The 19,231-nt window shown below is 37.8% G+C and overlaps 3 protein-coding genes across 4 annotated transcripts; 2 read left to right on the top strand and 1 right to left on the bottom strand.

Moving 5' to 3' along the window:
- Positions 1–460: 460 nt before the first annotated feature.
- LOC132183468 (putative receptor-like protein kinase At4g39110) lies at positions 461–3,673 on the bottom strand. The gene is made up of 5 exons (XM_059596885.2): positions 3,347–3,673; positions 2,185–3,244; positions 1,484–2,102; positions 1,022–1,371; positions 461–912 (listed from the first exon to the last, which is right to left on the bottom strand). Exons 1-5 carry the CDS (start codon positions 3,653–3,655, stop codon positions 710–712), a joined length of 2,541 nt encoding a protein of 846 aa, XP_059452868.2. The 5' UTR covers positions 3,656–3,673; the 3' UTR covers positions 461–709.
- A 2,322-nt stretch (positions 3,674–5,995) lies between these two features.
- On the top strand, positions 5,996–10,626 carry LOC132183484 (26S proteasome regulatory subunit S10B homolog B). Its single transcript, XM_059596886.2, has 10 exons — positions 5,996–6,189; positions 7,303–7,422; positions 7,860–7,996; positions 8,131–8,292; positions 8,379–8,465; positions 8,598–8,684; positions 8,767–8,904; positions 9,080–9,271; positions 9,353–9,451; positions 10,252–10,626. The coding sequence occupies exons 1-10, from the start codon at positions 6,087–6,089 to the stop codon at positions 10,324–10,326; spliced, it is 1,200 nt and encodes a 399-aa protein (XP_059452869.1). The 5' UTR covers positions 5,996–6,086; the 3' UTR covers positions 10,327–10,626.
- Positions 10,627–14,869: 4,243 nt separating this feature from the next.
- LOC132179976 (RING/U-box superfamily protein) lies at positions 14,870–19,109 on the top strand. 2 transcript variants are annotated; one of them, XM_088513807.1, is made up of 5 exons: positions 14,870–14,948; positions 15,146–15,573; positions 17,237–17,283; positions 17,398–18,399; positions 18,698–19,109. In XM_088513807.1, exons 2-4 carry the CDS (start codon positions 15,246–15,248, stop codon positions 18,373–18,375), a joined length of 1,353 nt encoding a protein of 450 aa, XP_088369933.1. In that variant the 5' UTR covers positions 14,870–14,948; positions 15,146–15,245; the 3' UTR covers positions 18,376–18,399; positions 18,698–19,109. The 2 variants fall into 2 exon arrangements, with proteins under 2 accessions (XP_088369933.1, XP_088369934.1); XM_088513808.1 differs by having other exon boundaries at positions 14,871–14,948; positions 15,146–15,558.
- Positions 19,110–19,231: the final 122 nt, after the last annotated feature.

Genomic DNA, 19,231 nt, shown 5'->3' with positions numbered 1-19,231 from the left:
TATTCAGAATGTATATCGCAAATTTTCACTTGCTCCTCAGCTTCATAGTGAAAATAAGTACGTCCCTCATTAGATTGAAGAAGCTAATGAGGGCGGATTAGATTTCCAACAATTGTAAGAAAGCTTATATGAGATCTACCTGCCTAAATAAGTTTTAGACTGCTCATCCACTTTTTTTAAGCAGGTTTGCTCTATATGAACTCTCTCACAATTATAGTCGGCAGCAAATTGCTCAGGATCCCAATTTGATCAAAGTTGCATAAGCAATTTATGGTTGCCCCATTCGTGTAACATAAACTTGGAAACCAATTTGCTTGCAATGAAAAAATCATTCTCCATTGAAGTTGCTAACTAATTCACTCTCTATGTTGCAGAGCCCACCATATACAAAAACATGATGATTCTCTTAAAAAATAGTAATAAAGTATAGGATTTATAGTAGTGCTTGATGCAGTATACACTCTTCTATACCAGCACATCAATCACACCATATGGACAGTACAGAATATTGCCCTAACCATGGAACCTAAATACCGCAGGAAAGAGAGGAAAGCCATTGCAGATAAACAATCGTTTCATGGAGCATTTGCCCATCATCATATTTCCCAATATTCATGATGAAGCAGTAAAACCAATCACCACCTTCACCAAATGCTTATACTTATACTGGTCTAGACCACCATTGAATTCTTCAACCAAGTTTAGAATTTCACCTACCATTGAGATTAGTGAACTGGGCAAACATGGCAGTTCCTGAATGCTCATCAATGGCCTGAACTTGAGCTGGGGTGTTACTGTTACCCTCTTCAGCATGATAGACAGGAAGGGCATCAGAGGTAGTAGTGGTGTCAGCAGCAGCAGGAGAGGTGCAAACAGTTGCAGAGGATTTGGTTTCATCTTCAGCTGCCTTGCCTGCTAAGATATCTCCAATCAATTTAAGCTTTTAGAATAAGCGATGATTTAATATTTCACGTGAGAAAGAGTGTTAGAATATAAATTAAATGATTAAATTTAACATTACCTTGTGAGAAAGCTTCTTGAAGCTGCAACGCATACTCCAAATTCCACAGCACATCTCCCATTGTGGGCCTGTCGACACCATGTTCAGCCAAGCACTTCTCTGCAGCCTCAGCAAACTTCTTCATTGATTCAGGATTAATGGAGCCAACAAGCAGAGGGTCAATGATCTTGTCAAGCAAGCCTTTCCTCTTCCATTGCATTGCCCAGTCAGCCAAGTTCACCTGTTCCCTTGGCAGAGCCGGGTTGATGGCGGGCCTTGCACAAAGTGCTTCCAGGAGAACCACCCCAAAAGAGTACACATCTGACTTATCTGTCAATTGCTGCCTTCTGAAATACTCGGGGTCCAAGTACCTGATTAAATATTCCATGTGTTGAGCAGTTTAAGCCCACACGTAAAGGGAGAGTTAGAATATAAATCAAATGATTGAATTCAACTTTTGGAATAAGAGTGATTTAACAGTACCCGAAACTTCCCTTCACTGCAGTACTCACATGACCCTGCCCCATAGGAGTATCCTTTGAGAGCCCGAAATCGGCAACTTTGGCAGTCAAGTTTTCATCAAGCAAAATGTTGGTGGTCTTAACATCACGGTGAATGATGCCTTGTGCAGTGCCAGTGTGGAGGTAGTGAAGCCCTCGAGCCGAGCCTATGCAAATCTCCAGCCTTTGCTTCCATGACAATGGTGACAAGTTCTTCCCGTACAAATGATCCCTGAAAGGCCCGTTGGACATGTACTCATAAACCAAGATCATCTCTGAGTTTTCATCACAATATCCAATGAGGGAAACCAAATGCCTGTGCCGTAGCTTTGACAACATCTGGATCTCTGTCTGGAACTCTGTAATGCCTTGTTCCGACTGCGGGTTCCCTCGCTTGACAGCGACTTTAGTCCCGTCGTCGATCATGCCGATATAAACATTGCCAAACCCGCCAACACCGATCACTTCATTGGCGTCGAAATTCTTGGTTGCCTCCTGCAACTCGGCCAAAGAGAAGTACCGCCCCAATCCTAAAGTTGAGGAGTAAAAGTTGCTCTTGTGAGACCCTAGAGAGTTCTTGCTTGACATGAAGCTCGTGTCACCTGGTAGAATATAAATTAAATAAGTAAGTTTATCCATTTTTATTAGCTTAAGTTTTTAAGATAAATAATGATTTAACATTACCTGCATGAAGAGGAAGCAGCCACGAAGAGAAACTATTCCTCTTCTGCCAGTCTTGAGGCCTCTTGTGCCACTTGATCACCATTGCACCAAGACCAACAAAGGCTCCAAACATCATCGCAAACCCGACTGCAGCCACCGTACCGCGGTTGCTCCCGCCATCAGCCTCAACTCCATCAACCCCAAATTCTCCGTCAAGACTATCCACCGAATTGCTTATTTTCAAGACCTCGAGGCCGTTCAAAATGGCGTTCAGGTCGCCGGAATCCAATTTAGACGGACCAATCTGGACACTTAGTCCATTAGACATCAATGAAGCATTAACCACAATATCCTTGTAGTATGCCATTGCCAAACCATTCAAGGTGGCTGACAAATCCAAATCAGATATCGCCATTTTCCCATTAACATAGACGTCGAAGTAGAGGTTATTCAGTGCTTTGCTCACAATGTCACAAAAATGAAGACGAACAACGTACCCGAAAGACGGGTCTGCTTCAAAGTTCCATGTCACATTGAAATTAGGCCTGCTTGTTTGGGCGTTAGCCATTTCAACAGCGGAAGCATACACCGTTTGCGGTGCGATCAACGGTGAGAGTCCTTCGGGGTATTTGACGATGGTGGTCTCGACGGAGACTTTCTTAGCCAAGTTTCTGTGCTTAAGGTACGTCTCGTCAGACGTCCATGTCCGTCCGAGTGTGTCGTTTGCGGCGGTGATGAGCGGTCCTCCCATGTTAAGCCGGTACATGGTTTGGTAGGCGAATTTTGACAACCCTGAAAACTCGCTTACTGGTGAAAGCTCATTGGCGGAGTCAGTGATCAACTCATCAGGAGCTGAAACCACCTCAATGCTGTTGATGAAAGCGGCAGAGTTCTTCATGGGGAGGAACTTGATCGAGAATTGTGGCTCCGTAATGTTCAAAAGGTACTCCTTGAGGATGTAATTGGTGTCGTTGTTCACGTTGAAGCTATGTAGAAGAACATACTTATCGGTGTTGACAGAGAAAGTGGATTTCATGAGATCGAATATATTGTTGTTGAGGGGATAGAAATGGAGGCGTACCTGTTAAAATGTACATTAAATGATTAAATAATTATTCATTTTCTATTTCAATTTAAATATATATCAAAAGAGCTTTTGAAATAAATGATAATTTAACCGTACCCAATGCCAACCGGGTCGAGACAAGGGAAACGTGTAAGTTGCATCTTGGACAAAGATCCTAGCCGATAAGTAAATGGGAGAAGGAACATCGTCGGCCTTGTCAACAGAAACTTTGATATCATCTCTGGCTTGTAAGAACTGCTTAGATTGCTCTTCGGTTTTGAAGGCTCTTCCATCAAGCAAGGTGGCTGGTTTCTCTGCACCACAGTCAATGAGGAAGCTGTCCTGGGGAACGAAGGGAGTGTAGGCCGAGAAGGCGGCGGTGGAGGCGGAGAAGAAGGCGTAGAGAAGGACCAGGAGGATAGCCATCGATGATGATGATGATGAAGAAGGTGATGGCAGGGAGGATAGAAAAAAAGATTGGATTTTGGAAACTTTATTGGCTTCTTAATTTCCTATCTCCATCCCTCCTGGGTGAGGAGGAGGGTTAGAACAGAGAAGAGACTAACAAATGGTCTTGAAAGAGTTCTTTTTGTCTCTCTGCAATGGTTTTTTTTTTCTCTTTTTTCTGTTGCTGTTTTCTTGGATATAAGCATTTCCCAGTAATGAGGCAATGTTTGTGGAGATAGATTTTTTACAGTGGATGATTCTGTTTGGTTTGGTCCCCTTTTTTTTTTTTTTTTTTTTTTAATGGTGCCAATGAATTAAGGGTAATAAACGGTTCCATGAGTTTGAAAGTGTCAACCACCCTTGCTGTCCTCTCTCTCTCTGTCTTTCTCCCAAACCACTCATTCCAAACATAGATAGTACTTCTATTAATGTACAGTATGAGAATCTATCTTTTAAAAATTGTGATTTGAAAACGTAAAAAAAAATCCCGTTTGACAACCTTTTTTTTTTTTTTTTCCCTAAAAACAGTCAAACTCGTTTTTTCATGTTAACAAACAATTTTCTTTACTTTTTACTCACAAAAAATTCAAAACTCTTTTCGCCTCTCCGTTACATTAATCTAATTCTTTCTCATTTCTCCCCTAAAAAAGTAATGCCAAACAGCCATACAGATCACTCACTTTAAAATTACTTTTTTAAAACGTATGTTTTTAAATCGTAAACCCAAACGTACCTATGAAGCGTGCGATCTACAGAATTGCCCTTGGTTTTGGAACATGTGTTAGGTCTTGTTACTGCCCAGCATAGCTAATGGGCTGAAGTGAATTCATCAACATCATAATTAGACATTTTCACTTAAATGATTACTAGGATTCCAATGAAATCATGTAGTGGTCTCCATTAACTCCCTACCTCCATTCTAAAATTCCAAATGAATTTGGGAAGCCTCAGCCACTTGCTAGAGATGCCCAACTTTCTGAAACAATGGATCACCATTGATATATAATGAACTATGAGTCTATGACTCCTCTTATCAGTAAACTCCTCGATTAGGTTTCATTCCGGTTTTAATCCACTGTGATTGAGATATGTGTTCCTTACATCCTATTTGAAGACATGTGTCGGTGCATACACTATATATGCATGTAGCATTTGAAAATACATGTAACGTTTCTCTTTTAGTTTTGACATGCCAAGTGAAAAGTAATTAGACTAATACTCCGCTGCTTTTACAAAAGCATTGTTCTAATTCTTTGTTCTCTCGTTCCTATGATAAAAATGACAAAGAAAGAAGGGAATTAGGACAAGTTTATTTGTAAAGTTATGACTAACTAATACTCATCCAAACTCTACCTACAAAAAAGAAAAAAGAAAATACATGTAGGTATGCTTCTTTTGCAAGAGGGCCAACAACATGAAAAGTTCTGAAATCCCATGTACACAACCTTTGAGCTTGTTACTAGCAAAGTGGAAATTTGAGATGGAAACTTATGGAGAAATTTTTTATATATTCTCAAGTGCTTACTTTTTAATGTGGAAATAAAAATTATTCTTGAATATTATATGTATTTTTATTTGTTATTTTATCCGAGATTGATTTTTACAGTTACGTAAGAAAGTGAGCACTTTGAAATTAACACTTATGATTATGTGTAGTACTTCTCCATGAACAATACCCATAGTAGGGAACAAAGAAAAGCACCAAGAGGGAAGCTCCAAGGCCTTGGGTGCCATTAACCCGGCTCAAGTTGGAAATTTGATGAAGACTTTGAAATAAGAGAAGGCAACACACAACCATGTCTTAAAGTATGTTTGTGATTATGTTTGAAAAATAGAGCTTTTAAGTTAAAAAATATTTTTTTAGCAATTTTTGGACCCTTAAAAAGGCTTTAAATTTTTTTTATCAAACGAGTACTGTTTTCAGACTTTTTAAATGTTAAACGCACTTTTAGGCCTTTCAAACAGGCACTTAGAGAACTTAAAAGCTTTTAACATTACTTCTGCTGATAATTTGAGAGAGAAATTCTTTTTATAGTCTTATACAAACGTCTAGGATTTTGTATTACAATTGTGACATACAATTTTTGACACATGTACAAATTTAATATGAATTTAACACGAAATTAACCGATTAGATTTTAGTAAAAGAGTCTTTTTTGGGTCCATTAAAAAATTAACATTTTATCACATTATTTTTGTAATATAGTAAAATATAATAAATATTGTGTCCATTTAAAAAGGTACTCACCGATTTTTTTTTTTTTTTTTTGAAAAGGTTGGAAATGTTAAACCATCCTATAAAGCTATGAAAATACCAATACACAGCGGTTGTTCACACAAGCACTCGGCTCTCTCTCTCTCTCTCTCTCTCTCTCCTCCTTTTGCTTGATCGGCAAGGCGAGTAGCCGGGATGTCCAGCGAGTCAGAGGAATCCGTACGACGGCGTACAGCGCTCACGGAGCACCGTAAAAAGCTTCTCTCCCATAAGGAGCTCGAATCCAGAGTCCGCGCAGGTCCGTTTCCCCAATCCCATCGCACTAAAACCAAAAACCCAAAAAAGTTTTCTCAAATCCGATCCATTTTCTAGGGTTCCTAATGTTATTATGCCGGTTGATTTTTCTGACTTTTCTTTTGTTTGTTTCTTGAATGAATGAATGTTTCAAGTATTTTGAGAGCTTATGCTGTGTGTTTGTCTAACTAAGCATTTCAGAGAGTTAAATTTCAGTTTGGTAAATTCTTTTCGCTTAGGATAATTTGTTTTTGTATGATATAGGGAAAGAGTTTTGAATGGGGACCTTGTCATTACAATTATTGACCAGGGCAAGTACTTTGTGTTCTGTGCATTGTTTTGTAGACTATGAAGTGTGAAACCTTGGGCAAACTTTGCAAGGGACTGGTTGTTACTTTAAGCTTTTGTACGGGTTAGTTTTGGTAGTGATGGTGTGCTTATTCCCGGATTGGAGCTAGTTGGAAGAAAAGCTGCTTTAGACTTTTTGTTCATAGCTCATGCGTATCTAAATGAACTTTGCGGATTGTCACTATTACTCTACATGGGATTTAAGCAACCCCAGATAGATATTTGGGAGAATTCTCTAAGTTAGGTCTTGATATAACATACTGGGATACCACATTAACCTAAAACTTATGCTGTATCAACCACTCAGTTTGTCACTATTACTATACATGGGATTTAAGCATCCCCAGATAAATATTTGGGGGAATTCTCCAAGTCAAGTCTTTATATAACATATTGGGATACTGCATTAACCTAAAACCTATGTGACATCAACCACTCAGTTTTGTCACTGTTACTCTACATGGGATTTAAGAGTACCCAGATATTTATCTCGGGGAATTCTCCAAGTCAGGTTTTGATATAACATGCACATGTATACTTCAACAGATGTGATATGTTTTGGAGGAAAAAAAACTGCATTGACCATAAATAGGGGGAAAAAAATCTTGGCTACCACACTCCTTTCAAGTCTTCCCTGATTTATTTTGTTTGCTTGTATTTTGGATAGATTTATGCCATATTTGATCTTTTTCTATCCATGCCATGCATTTGCTCATTTTGTTGTCTCATCATGGCTGTAACTAACACCTCTTGGAATTGTATGTTGCAGGGAGAGAGAACTTGAGGGCTGCAAAAAAGGAATTCAATAAAACTGAAGAAGATCTCAAGTCCCTTCAGAGTGTTGGCCAGATCATTGGCGAGGTTCTCAGGCCTCTTGACAATGAACGATGTAATATGAACTTTTTGTGTCATCTTTGTCTGTGACTTTATCTGAAGTTATTTACAAACATTGTGCTCTCTTTTCTTATCCCAGTCTCTCTCCAATCCCTCTCCCCCCCCCCCCCCCCCCCCCCCCCCCCCCCCTTCTCTCAAGCCTGCAGAGGTATAGCATATCTCAGGCTTTATGCTGTAGCACTTCTGGTGGTGTCATCAATGCAATTTATGAGCTGGATTTCGCAGTTGCGAACTCCATTTCCCATCCATTTTTGCTAATAGAGAGATTAATATATAGATATGTGATGTCTTCATGTATAAAATTTGATAATGAAGTCTTGTGTTATTTTTCTTCTTCACTAATTAATTTTTTATGGGGGGAAAGGGGTTGGTTGGTTGGGTGGATCTGGTAGACAATGGCAGAACTAATGGATATCATCTATGCTGTTTCAGTGATTGTTAAAGCAAGCAGTGGACCAAGGTATGTGGTTGGCTGTCGTAGCAAGGTGGACAAGGAAAAACTAACTTCAGGAACTCGAGTGGTGCTTGATATGACTACTCTGACAATCATGCGGGCTCTTCCTCGTGAAGTAATTATCTTTATCATGTGAAATTGGATACATTAACAGATGTTTGTGCTAATCATTATTTAATTTTTTAGATTTATTTAAACAAATCAACAGATTGCTAAAATGTCTGTGTTTCCTAACTTATTTTTTTACAGGTTGATCCAGTTGTATATAATATGCTTCATGAAGACCCGGGCAATATTAGCTACTCTGCAGTGGGAGGGCTGTCAGATCAAATTCGAGAACTCAGGGAATCCATAGAACTGCCTCTAATGAATCCTGAGCTCTTTATTAGGGTGGGAATCAAACCTCCCAAGGTAATTTCATTTAAAAAAATCTTGTGTCTGTTAGTGGTACAGGTGAAAAAAGAATATCAATGGAGAAGCTGTGTCAAATGTTTCAGGGTGTTCTTCTCTATGGACCTCCTGGTACGGGAAAGACATTATTAGCCAGAGCAATTGCAAGCAACATAGATGCCAATTTTTTGAAGGTTTGAATTTTTTTTTGTTGTTTATCAATACTGATATAGTATTACTGTTTAATTATACTTACCAAAAGAAATACTCCTGTTTAATTTGCTTATTAAATTGAAATTTGATGTTTACTTTTGTTGTGGATATAGGTAGTATCAAGCGCAATAATTGATAAATATATAGGTGAAAGTGCAAGATTGATACGGGAAATGTTTGGTTATGCACGTGATCACCAAGTAAGAGCTCATGTTACTTGAAACAGTTCCCATTTCTGAAATTTGTAATATAATTTCTTACTATCAATTTCTTCTGGTAAAGCCGTGCATCATATTTATGGATGAGATCGATGCCATTGGTGGACGTCGTTTCAGTGAGGGAACGAGTGCAGACCGTGAAATCCAGAGGACACTCATGGAGTTGCTTAACCAGCTGGATGGTTTTGACCAGCTTGGGAAGGTAACTTCTGTTCACTTATTGGTTTGGTTCTGTGAAATTGTTGATTTTGTTGTGCATAACCTATGCACACTTGTTTTCACTACTTTAAACATATATTGCTACCTACCCACATATTTTGAAGGTGGTGGTATGTTCGTTATTGAAAAGTGATAAGAGTTTGGGTTGGGTTGCCTAGGTTAAAATGATTATGGCTACAAACAGACCAGATGTTCTGGACCCTGCACTTCTCCGTCCAGGACGCCTAGACCGGAAAATTGAAATTCCACTGCCTAACGAACAATCCAGAATGGAAATCCTGAAAATCCATGCTGCTGGAATTGCCAAACATGGTGACATTGACTATGAAGCAGTTGTAAAGCTTGCTGAGGTAAGCCCGGCATATTGTCCAGATACAAAACTCTTATACACACCCTTTACCTGAATATTTAATTTTCTGCATTCACTTCAGGGGTTCAATGGCGCCGATCTTCGTAATGTTTGCACTGAAGCTGGGATGTCTGCAATTCGTGCTGAACGTGATTATGTCATCCATGAAGATTTTATGAAGGTAAAGTGTTGCTCTTTGGAAATCATATTAGATCAGTCATTGCCTTAAAAAGGATCATTTAGTGGTTGTTAGATTTGCTTCATTCATGTCATTCCGTGGCTGTGGCCGTTGCCAATTTCCATGGCCTGTCTTCGAGATGCTCTATTTGTTTCACCATGGATCTTAGCGAGCATCTTGTGAACTTTCATTTCTTTTCTCTTCACTCTTTCTTTATTGGTGTTAGTGCCTAAGAACATTTTTATACCCCACCAACCCCCCATTCACGAGTGACTAAAATGCATTTTGAAATGCTTAAAATGAAGTTGATGGCTAAAATATTTCCCGTGTTGTCACTTTTGCACTGGTGCACTGGTTTGTTACGAAAGGCGCTTGTGTTGATCATCTAAATAGATAGAAATGTGATCTAACAAACCCCCCCTCCCCAAAAAAAAAAAAAAAAAAAAAAAAATTAAAGAAGTATGAAATTCCATTTGGAAAACGTTGTGGATGACCTTGTTTCCTAATCCGAAGGAGTTTCAAATGCATCTTTTTGTGGCAATCATACGGTCAGGGGAAGTACCTAACTTGACTGCTGCTTTCTCTACTTGTCTCTTGGGCATGTGCACGTGTGCATGCATGTGTGTGATGCTGATGGATTGGTGCTTTCCAAAACATATCACACTCAAATTTGTCTGGTACTCTATAGTGTGTTTGCACATAATCAATCCTGATGGTTCGATTGTCTGAAATATATTCTCCTGAAACCCGTTTGCGTGCGTTTTAGCTGGATTTCTTTAACTTGTGTGGTGGCTTTGTTTCAGGCTGTCCGGAAACTAAATGAAGCAAAGAAACTTGAATCAAGCTCTCACTACAATACTGATTTTGGGAAGGAGTGAACCCAGCTGATCGTTCTCCTTTTACTGCAATACTGTGCTTAGTTTCGTTGAATTTGAAATCTCCCTTCTAAATCCAATACATGGAATTTAGGAAGACATGGGTCACCCTGCTCGCCCTCCTCATGAGAGAACCTACAATTTAAATGATACTTGTCCACAAAATCTGGGATCTTCTTTTCCATCCCCAATAACTTCATGATTTGCACTAGCACAAATTTCACTTTCTGTAGGCCCAGACATTCTCTTCATAACAAAATCAAGTTCTACAATCACAAATTTGATTGTTTTGTTTCTTTTTCAGATTGGTTGTTGGTGTTTGGATAATTGCCGTATTTTAAACAAAAAGTTGCTTCTCATGGTGTTAAACTATGCGGGGTGCTTCCATGTAGCCCTGAAGTTGGTCATTTGATTTACCTAATCCCCATTGATATTGATGTTTAATCATTCATTCCATGACTTTGGCGTCTGTTAGCAGTACACGCCACTGTTCGACAGTGACCAAGCTCACTTGTAACCGACACCTCCAAAAAGGGGCAGAAGACTAGTGCTTGTTGGATCAGAATCTCCAACAGTTTGCTGTTTGAATCGTCCGTAATTTAGGCAGTAAAAATAAGAGAGCTCTTTTGAGACTCACTTGCTTGAGTAGGTAGGTAAGTAGGCAGCTTAAAACGCGCTTGGGTAGGTGGGTCATGTATTAGTTAACAATTCAAACAATAAAATTGCTAAAAGATAAGTGTAATGGTGTAATTTGAAAGGAAAAGGAATTCCGTGCAAATTGCAATGAGTAATCGAGATTGTTTGGGTCTCACTTACTCAAGTAGATATTTGGATAGTTTGAGTAGGTAGGGTTTGGGTATTACCGACATGTCGGAGTAGGATCAAGAAGCTTTGGCACCTGTCCAATCCGAATGGATCAGATTTGGGTGCTCTCTTACAAGGAGCTGGCCCATTAATTGGAACCCCCATGGTTTGAAATAGAAGGTATGAGACAAACAGCCACCCTTGTTGACTCAGAAACTATACGCTGAACTGCTGTATCAACCAAATTGTTTAGGCACAAATATTCCATTTACGTACACGATTCATTCTCTTGCACCTTCCAACTTCCCACCACCTAATCCAAGTGTTCCTTTTCTACTCGCTATAAGAAATGAATGAATTAAAAAAAAAGAAAAAAAAAAGAAAAAAAGAAATCGATGATATTTTAAGATACCCATAGATTTATTTTTGGATAAAATTTTTCTTCAAACCGGTATAGAAGAAATATCCTCCAACCCATGTGAAATAGTGTTAAGTGTCTATAAACATTTAAAAGACACATTAAATTCTCAATCTCATTAATAGCAGTTTACTAATTTAGACTAAATTTAATGTGCCTTTTAAATATTTATAGACACTTGACACTATTTTACATAAGTTTGACAATATTTTCTCTATACCTGTTTGGAGGATATTTATGTCCTTTATTTATTTATTATTTCAGATGTTGCTCATATAAAGTTCCTTATTAAACAATTTATCTGTCTTGTGAATTTGGGCAAAAGAAGAGAGTGACAAATGACAAATTATCCTCCAACCTAATCTTCATCAAGCCAAAAGTAAAATGTTGACATCCACCCCCAAGTTGAAAAAGGAAGACCGAAAGAAAAGAGTGATAAGACTCTACTCAGCCCAATTCATAGGCAGCCATTAAGGGTAAAAAAATATAAATGCAACTATTTAGGGTAGGACAAAGTTTTCTTTCCAATTGAGTTAAAAAAATTTTTGTTGACTTATTCTATTAAATCGACGTGTGTCTTTAGAGTGTGATTTTCCTATACATCACATCACATGCTCTATTAAAAATGCATGTGATAGTCGCATATTCTATTAATATGTGTCGCTTTTATTATACTAAGTTTGAAAAAATTTCCAAACTTTGTATTTTATATACTTTGTCAAACAATTATTTATAAAATAAAATAATAAATATCTCATGTTCTCAATGATAAGGTCTATATCAAGTTGAGAAAGGTGAATACCACTTCTTATAATGCACAAAAGCAAAAATGATACTATTTTATAATTTTAAGTGTTCTACGTGGCTTAAGTACAATTTTAATTATGCTCGAGGTTTATATCATTTGACATAAGAGCTAAGTTCGGGTTTAAATCAGAAAAGGAACGGCCTGTTGAATTCCCATTTAATGCAAAAGCTTAAGCTTTTACAAAGAATAGTGATTTAATATAGTATTAGAGTCAAAGATTTGAGTTCGAATCTTATCTCAATCATTACTCCTCATTTTAATTAAATATTTCACATGTTTGACATCACTTATTAAAAGAGAATTTTGTAAAATTTGTGAATTCAAAATGTTTCTGTGTAGATTTTGAGGGATTCCTATATTGATATTTATAATGACAATACAACCTTATAACTCCTACATCAATAATGTGATGTTACAACTATTCATCTCTTATCTAACTATACACCCCTTCTAGCATATGAATTCAATGTATTGTAGAGTCTCTTCAACTATCTAATCATTATCTTCAACTATTCAAATTATATGAATGGTCTCTTCATTGAGATGCTTGTCATTAATGTTGTGAGTTGGAATTTTAATAGCCTTCAATATAGAATTCTACTTTGAATAGATTTGTGCTTCAACAAGTTTGACCCACACCCGAGGAGGAGTGTCAACTGTCAAAAGTATTAATTGCATAATTAAATTTACCCATTCAGAAACGTAGGTAATGAGTTAAAATTTTGACCCTGTCAATTTACCTTTAATTCAATTAAATATTTTACATGTTATGTTTCACCTATTAAGAGGAAATTTGACAGTAAATATAAATTAAATAATTAATTTTATTATTTATTATAAACTTAAGCTTTTAGGATAAGTAACGAGTTAATGCGATTTGTAAGATAATCGAGCCGTCATTGACAACTATTAAGAATAAAATAATAAAAAGTAAAAGAGAAAGGAATCTAATCTATGAGACTCTTGAGGAAAAAAGAAAGACTTTTGAGACCTTCTTCTGAAATTAACCTCATTATACTTTCGTGCATCGTGAAAAGCATCGAATGCGTACTGCGCACTCCGCTTACTGCACAAGTTACCACCACACAAACCCTGGTTAAATTCACTAAAACATTTCTTCAATCATAATAATAATAATAAATACAAACCAAAATCCCCAAAAAGTCAAGGTTCAACATCTCTAATTGGGTTATATAAATGATTAGAGATTCAATTATTAATAATCATTTTTTTTTGTTAATGATGAGTTATCGTGTCTTTGAGCACGCAGAATCTTTCGATTTCAGAATTTGAATTTTCAGCAATTTATTGTACGAATTGTTAATAGTTGAGATAGTAAATATAAAATAATTATAATATTGGGCTCATCAGACCAAGATTTGTTTCGACAGGTGGGATCCGTAAAAATTGTCTTATATTTATTATCTGAATTGTTAATAATGGGACAGTTGAAGATACGTATCATAACATTAAACATACTAAACAATTATAGCGCTACCACTATTGTATTATAATTTTCTTATAAGCTATTATGATGTTTCATGTAACGCTTATTGAATGCAATAATTAAATTTAATTAAAGTTGATGTGATAATATCATGAAGTTTATGTTAGTTATTAAATAAATAAATTTAATTAATATTGGGGTAATACTTTCGCGTCAATTTATAAAAAATATTATATAAAAATTATAATATTCAATTTTATTTTTTAAATTATTATATTTAGACAAAAGTTGTTTTTTCCTTTCGAATTTTGCCCATGGTTTTGGATATTTACCGGGAAAAAGAGGGTAAAAAATTACGTGGCAAATATTCGCTCACATCTGCACAAAAACGCCGTCAAATCTAACTGTTCCTCACTGAACGCAACCAGCAAATACCCTCCAACGCCGTTACAAAAAACCGTCTAAAACGACATCACCCCCTCCTCCCTCCCCCTCCCTTTTCTTCCACAGCATCGAATAGCACTCAGCCTCACTCTCTCTCGCTCTAAAAGACTTTCTCTCTCTAAAACTCTTTCTCTCTCTGCTGCGGCTCTTTAGGCTCTGGACAAAGGTACGGTTCGATTGGGTCCGGTTCGTCAAATTCCAGAATATTGAATGCTTTTATTTTTATGTTTTAATTTTCTGCCCAAATTTCGGATCTCTCTGACCCGTGGAGTGTTTGAATTCGAGTTTTCCTTTTTCTCAGTCTCTATTTTTAGGGTTTCTGATTTGGTCTCACTCTAAGCTCCCTTAGGAGTAGCAGATTTATCCGATTCCAAGCCCCTTTTTATTGCTTATAGCATCTGGTTTCTTCGTTGCCGTTGTTTGTGTTCTCTGTGCTGCTTTTTTCAGTGGGGATTTTTTTTGTTTTTGTGGAAAGTTGGAAAAAAAGGAAAAAAAAAAAAGAAACTGTTTTATCTGATTTTGGGAAATCAATTATTGTGTAACTGTAGGGTTTTTTTGGAAAAGTCAATGTTTTTTATTGACTTGGGAAAAGATATTTCTTTGCTTTTTATTGTTTGCTTTGGATTAAAATGGAAATGGACGGTGCTATGAAACCCTAGAACCCAATTCTCAACGGCGATGGTTTTGGGTGGCTGAAGTGAAAGGTGTATTTTTTTTTTTTTGGCATCGGGGTAACTCTTTGTTGTTAGGAATTGGAATTGATTGGGTTCTGCTTCTCAAATTTTTTTCAATGTTTAGTTTAATCTTCCATGGAGATGCTTAGGGATTGCTCATTTCAAGTATGATTGTTATTTTATCGATGATGACGTTGATGGTTTTTTTGTTTTTGGTTTTCTTGTAGAGTGATAGTATTGGGATTTTTAGCTGAGTTTGAAGTTTGGAGGATATGAGTGATAGTTGAGGGATTGATATTAGAGCGTAAAGTTGTGGTGTGTTTGAGTATGGGGTCTGCTTGTTGTGTTGCTGCTAGAGATAAGACTATACCAAATGGATCGAGTGGTGAAATTTTGCACCGGAACATTCGGTATTCGCCAACATGGAGCTTTCGATGGGATAACCGAGGGCGAGTGGCTGGCGAAGAGACTTCTATAGGTTGGTTCTCAGATGGGGTGAGCCGGAATGATCGATCAGAGATTAAATATGAGCCATCATCTGCTGAGGAGGGTAGCCCATTGGAGAATTTTCGAAGATGTACATGGCAGAAGTCCCCAATTTCCGAGGGAACTGCTGGGCATGTTAGGACTCCTGCTTCAGGTACCTTCCAAAATTGTAAGCTCTTTAACTGTGGTGGAGTAAATTTCTTAGACATGTAAGTGTGGGTTTATAAAATCTTTTGTCCTGCTTCATTGTAGATGTGAGATAAACATGCCAATTCCCCCCCTTTACCCCTTTCACATGGTGCAATGATAGAGTAATGTCTATTAATAAGATTTTAAATTAATTCCTTGTTCAATTGGATATTGTAAGGTCGTTTAATGTTTGGGTAGATATGTTCTTTAAAAGATTCTATTAGTTTTGTATCAATTATAAAATTTAGTCTTTTAGCATTTTTTTCACACTATTGTTTTTAAGGTGGCTTTACTGAAAATCAAGAGAAGGGCCTTTCAGTCAATTGTTATGTCCGTATAGAGGTATGGCAGAAATTAGACTTGTGGAACGCTTTAGGCGATAGTATGGATGTTTTCAGATGATCAAGGATAGGGACCAAGAAGTTGAAGGTTTCACAAAAATTTCCTATTCTTTTTCTCTCTCTCCCAAACTGCCCTAACAATGATAGTAGGAGGGATGTATCGTTAAGTCATCCCCTATGCTGCCTAAGCTGAAGAAAATTGATTGTCAGATAGGATTGTCTTGCTGACAACACAGTGAAATACAAGGTAATGAAGCTGGGGACAATGGGAAAATGAATGGTGTCCTGTTTGATGGCTTGCTTTGTGATGATGTAAACACTGGGAGGTGAATAGATAAAAGTAATGTTCCTTCTTCTTCTTCTCCTCTCACTCTCTCTCCCTTTTCCTTCTCTCTTTTTACCCTCAACTCTTACAAGTATTCCCTGTAGGGCAACATTCCAGGGCAAGGCTCAGTTTTGGGGGTGTTGCTCTGCCAAGATGGATGGGGAAGGAGAAATTTGTAAGCAAGGCACCGGAGAGCGATTATATGAAGCTGACCATGAGGGTACACCCAATTTTTTTTTTTTGTGAAATTGAAGGGACAGAAAGACACCATCCTGAAGTTTGAGAGCAAAGGTTGATGGCTTTCCTATTTTGGCATTACCAAGGTTACACTACAAATTGTAGTTGTTAGGAATTAGGGGAATGACTAAATAACTTGCAATTAAAACATGAAGCAAAAGGAATAAACGAAAGTGTTAGGAATAAGGTGGTTATGCTCTACAAAATACAATTGTTTGTAAAGGATTGAGTCAAATTCCTTTGATATATTCCTGTGGCCATTTGAAATTACATGAAATGGGATTTCTCTTCCGTGAGGCTGTTAATTGTTACTTGTATTTACCCTAAGCCGCGCTGGGTCTTATATGCACTAAAGGGGTCCAAGAATTACTTGATCCAGTAGCATTTATATGAGTTAATTGCGGGATATGCAGTGAAGGTGGTATGATCAGCTTTCAAGGGCCATTGCTTTCTGCTTTGGAGTGATATTCACTCTTTGAAATTGTGCCTTTCGGATTTTCTTTGTATTACTTGCCGTTATGACATGATTTAGTAATCTTTGCTTGTTGATTATTTTTTGTGATATGGCCTAGACTAGAGAAAAAGGAGTGATATATTTTGCTTGGAGGAGAGACTTGTGAGGCAATTTGTTTGAATCCCCCACCCCTTCTGCTTTCCCTCATTTTGTTTTTGGTTGCTAATTTTGACCTTCAGTAACCATGATGTTATGTATCTGATCTTTTTTTCTGTCTCTATATCAGATAAATCTATTTCACGGAATATTTCTATGGATGCGAGTTTGGAGCAGGTAGAGCTTATCTACTGAAGGGTGCTTTCTTGTCTGCTTAATGATTCTCTTTTGTTCTCATTGTACCCTACATATGACTTTTTTGAACCCCCACATTTCGGGATCATAATGTAGGTGAAGGAATCTCCAACAGTTTCATTTCCGTCTCCTATGAAACCATCACTTTCAATGCCTTCTACTTCATCTTTGTTGGCGTCTCCCTTGTTGTCCCAAGGTCACCTGCCTCCTGCCAGCTCAACCCCTTCAAAGTGGCCCCGCCATTCTCCAGGACATCAGCTTTTAAGGCAAGTATCTGATAGTCAAATCCCTGGATTCAAGTCTCCCGACAGCTACTCAATCTCCGAAGAAAGGCCAGACTGCTACTCAGTTTCTGAAGAAAGGCCAGCGCTCCCTTCGTGGAGCAATGAATCAGCTAGGGGTTCCCGTGGGGGGTCTTCAGATGGTTGGTCTATGCATGCATTTTCTGGGTTAATGGCCTCTTCTCGAAGAGAAAGGTGGTCTTTTGATAGTGAGTCCTTTGGCTTTAATCGTGAGAAGTTAACCAGATCCAGTAGCCGATTTTCAACTTCTCCTTCTGTTGATCTGCAAACTTGTGGGGTTTGCTCAAAGCTTTTGACTGAGAAATCCTCATGGAGTGGCCAAAAGATTATTGCTAATAATGAGCTTTCTGTAGTTGCCGTGCTTACTTGTGGGCATGTATATCATGCTGAGTGCTTGGAGAATATGACACCTGAAATTAATAAGTATGATCCAGCTTGCCCAGTCTGTACTTTTGGGGAGAAGCAGACCCTGAAGTTGTCTGAAAAAGCACTGAGAGCTGAAATGGATTTGAAGGCTAGAAATAAGAGATCAAGGAACCGAGTTGTGGATAGCGATCTTGATGGTGATTCTTTTGTGCTTGATCGCTTGAAAAGTGGTGAACGTCATGGGAAAGGTCCCAAGATGGCCCTCAGTTCCAGCATGAAAAGCTCCTTGGGGAAGCCTTTCCTGAGGCGGCACTTTTCATTTGGCTCAAAGGGGTCTAAAAGCTTGTCAGAGAGCCATTCTGCAAGAAAAAAGGGATTCTTCTGGGCAAAATCAAGCAGGGAGTGAGCAAAAACCCTAAACTGCCAGGAGGTGAGCATCTTCACCTCTTTTAATATGTTGATTATGTTCCTCACATCTGAAAATTCTCTCTTGCCTTGCTTGGAGAAGTTAGTTTGTCCTGTATCTTTTCTACTTTATGCCGACATTGTGTCTCCATTTGAGTTGGGGCTTCTTCGTGAAAATTGAAATTATCAACTTCAAAACCTCCAAGTACCTGATCCCCATGACATGCACATTTTTGCATCAATATGTACACACACACCCACACAATCTGGTAATTGAAATTCTTGGGATTCTTGTTGGACTCAAGTGTTGTTTGTGCATGCAGATTCCAGTGTTGATCTCTACATCTCAGTTGGAGAAAGAATTGTGAAGAGTGCAAGATTTCCTTCTTCAAGATTTTGTTATGAAAATCTGCTTCTGCATACACACACTGAAATTTCAACAGCATTAGCTTGTTGGTTTAGACTGTAAAGAAGAGAAAAGAAAATATATAGAAGGAACAGTTCAATATAAAAGAAAGTAGAATGAAAATGCATCATTAGACTGGTGATCTCATTCTTATTTTGTACAGATTATTGTTTCTTGCATGGACACATAAATGAATTGATCCAAATGAGCCTTTATATGGTTAAGGGAACTCTGGATGTGCCAAAAAGGCAATATCATACCGACTTAGCATTGTGTGCTTTAGTGGAAGGGGTGGTATTTACTAGGCAATAGACTTATAATTGTTTTAATGTTGATGTCTTGCCTTACAGCTGATATACTTGGTGATGAATTGTTAGTTCATACAGAGTAACAGATGTTTGTGGTTGATGAAACGTAAAGCTTATAGTTATGACAAATTTCTCAGATATTA

Source organism: Corylus avellana, chromosome 2 (assembly GCF_965113065.1).
Source record: "Corylus avellana chromosome 2, dhCorAvel1.hap1.2, whole genome shotgun sequence".
NCBI lineage: Eukaryota > Viridiplantae > Streptophyta > Magnoliopsida > Fagales > Betulaceae > Corylus > Corylus avellana.
This window is presented reverse-complemented; position numbering and strand designations above follow the sequence as displayed.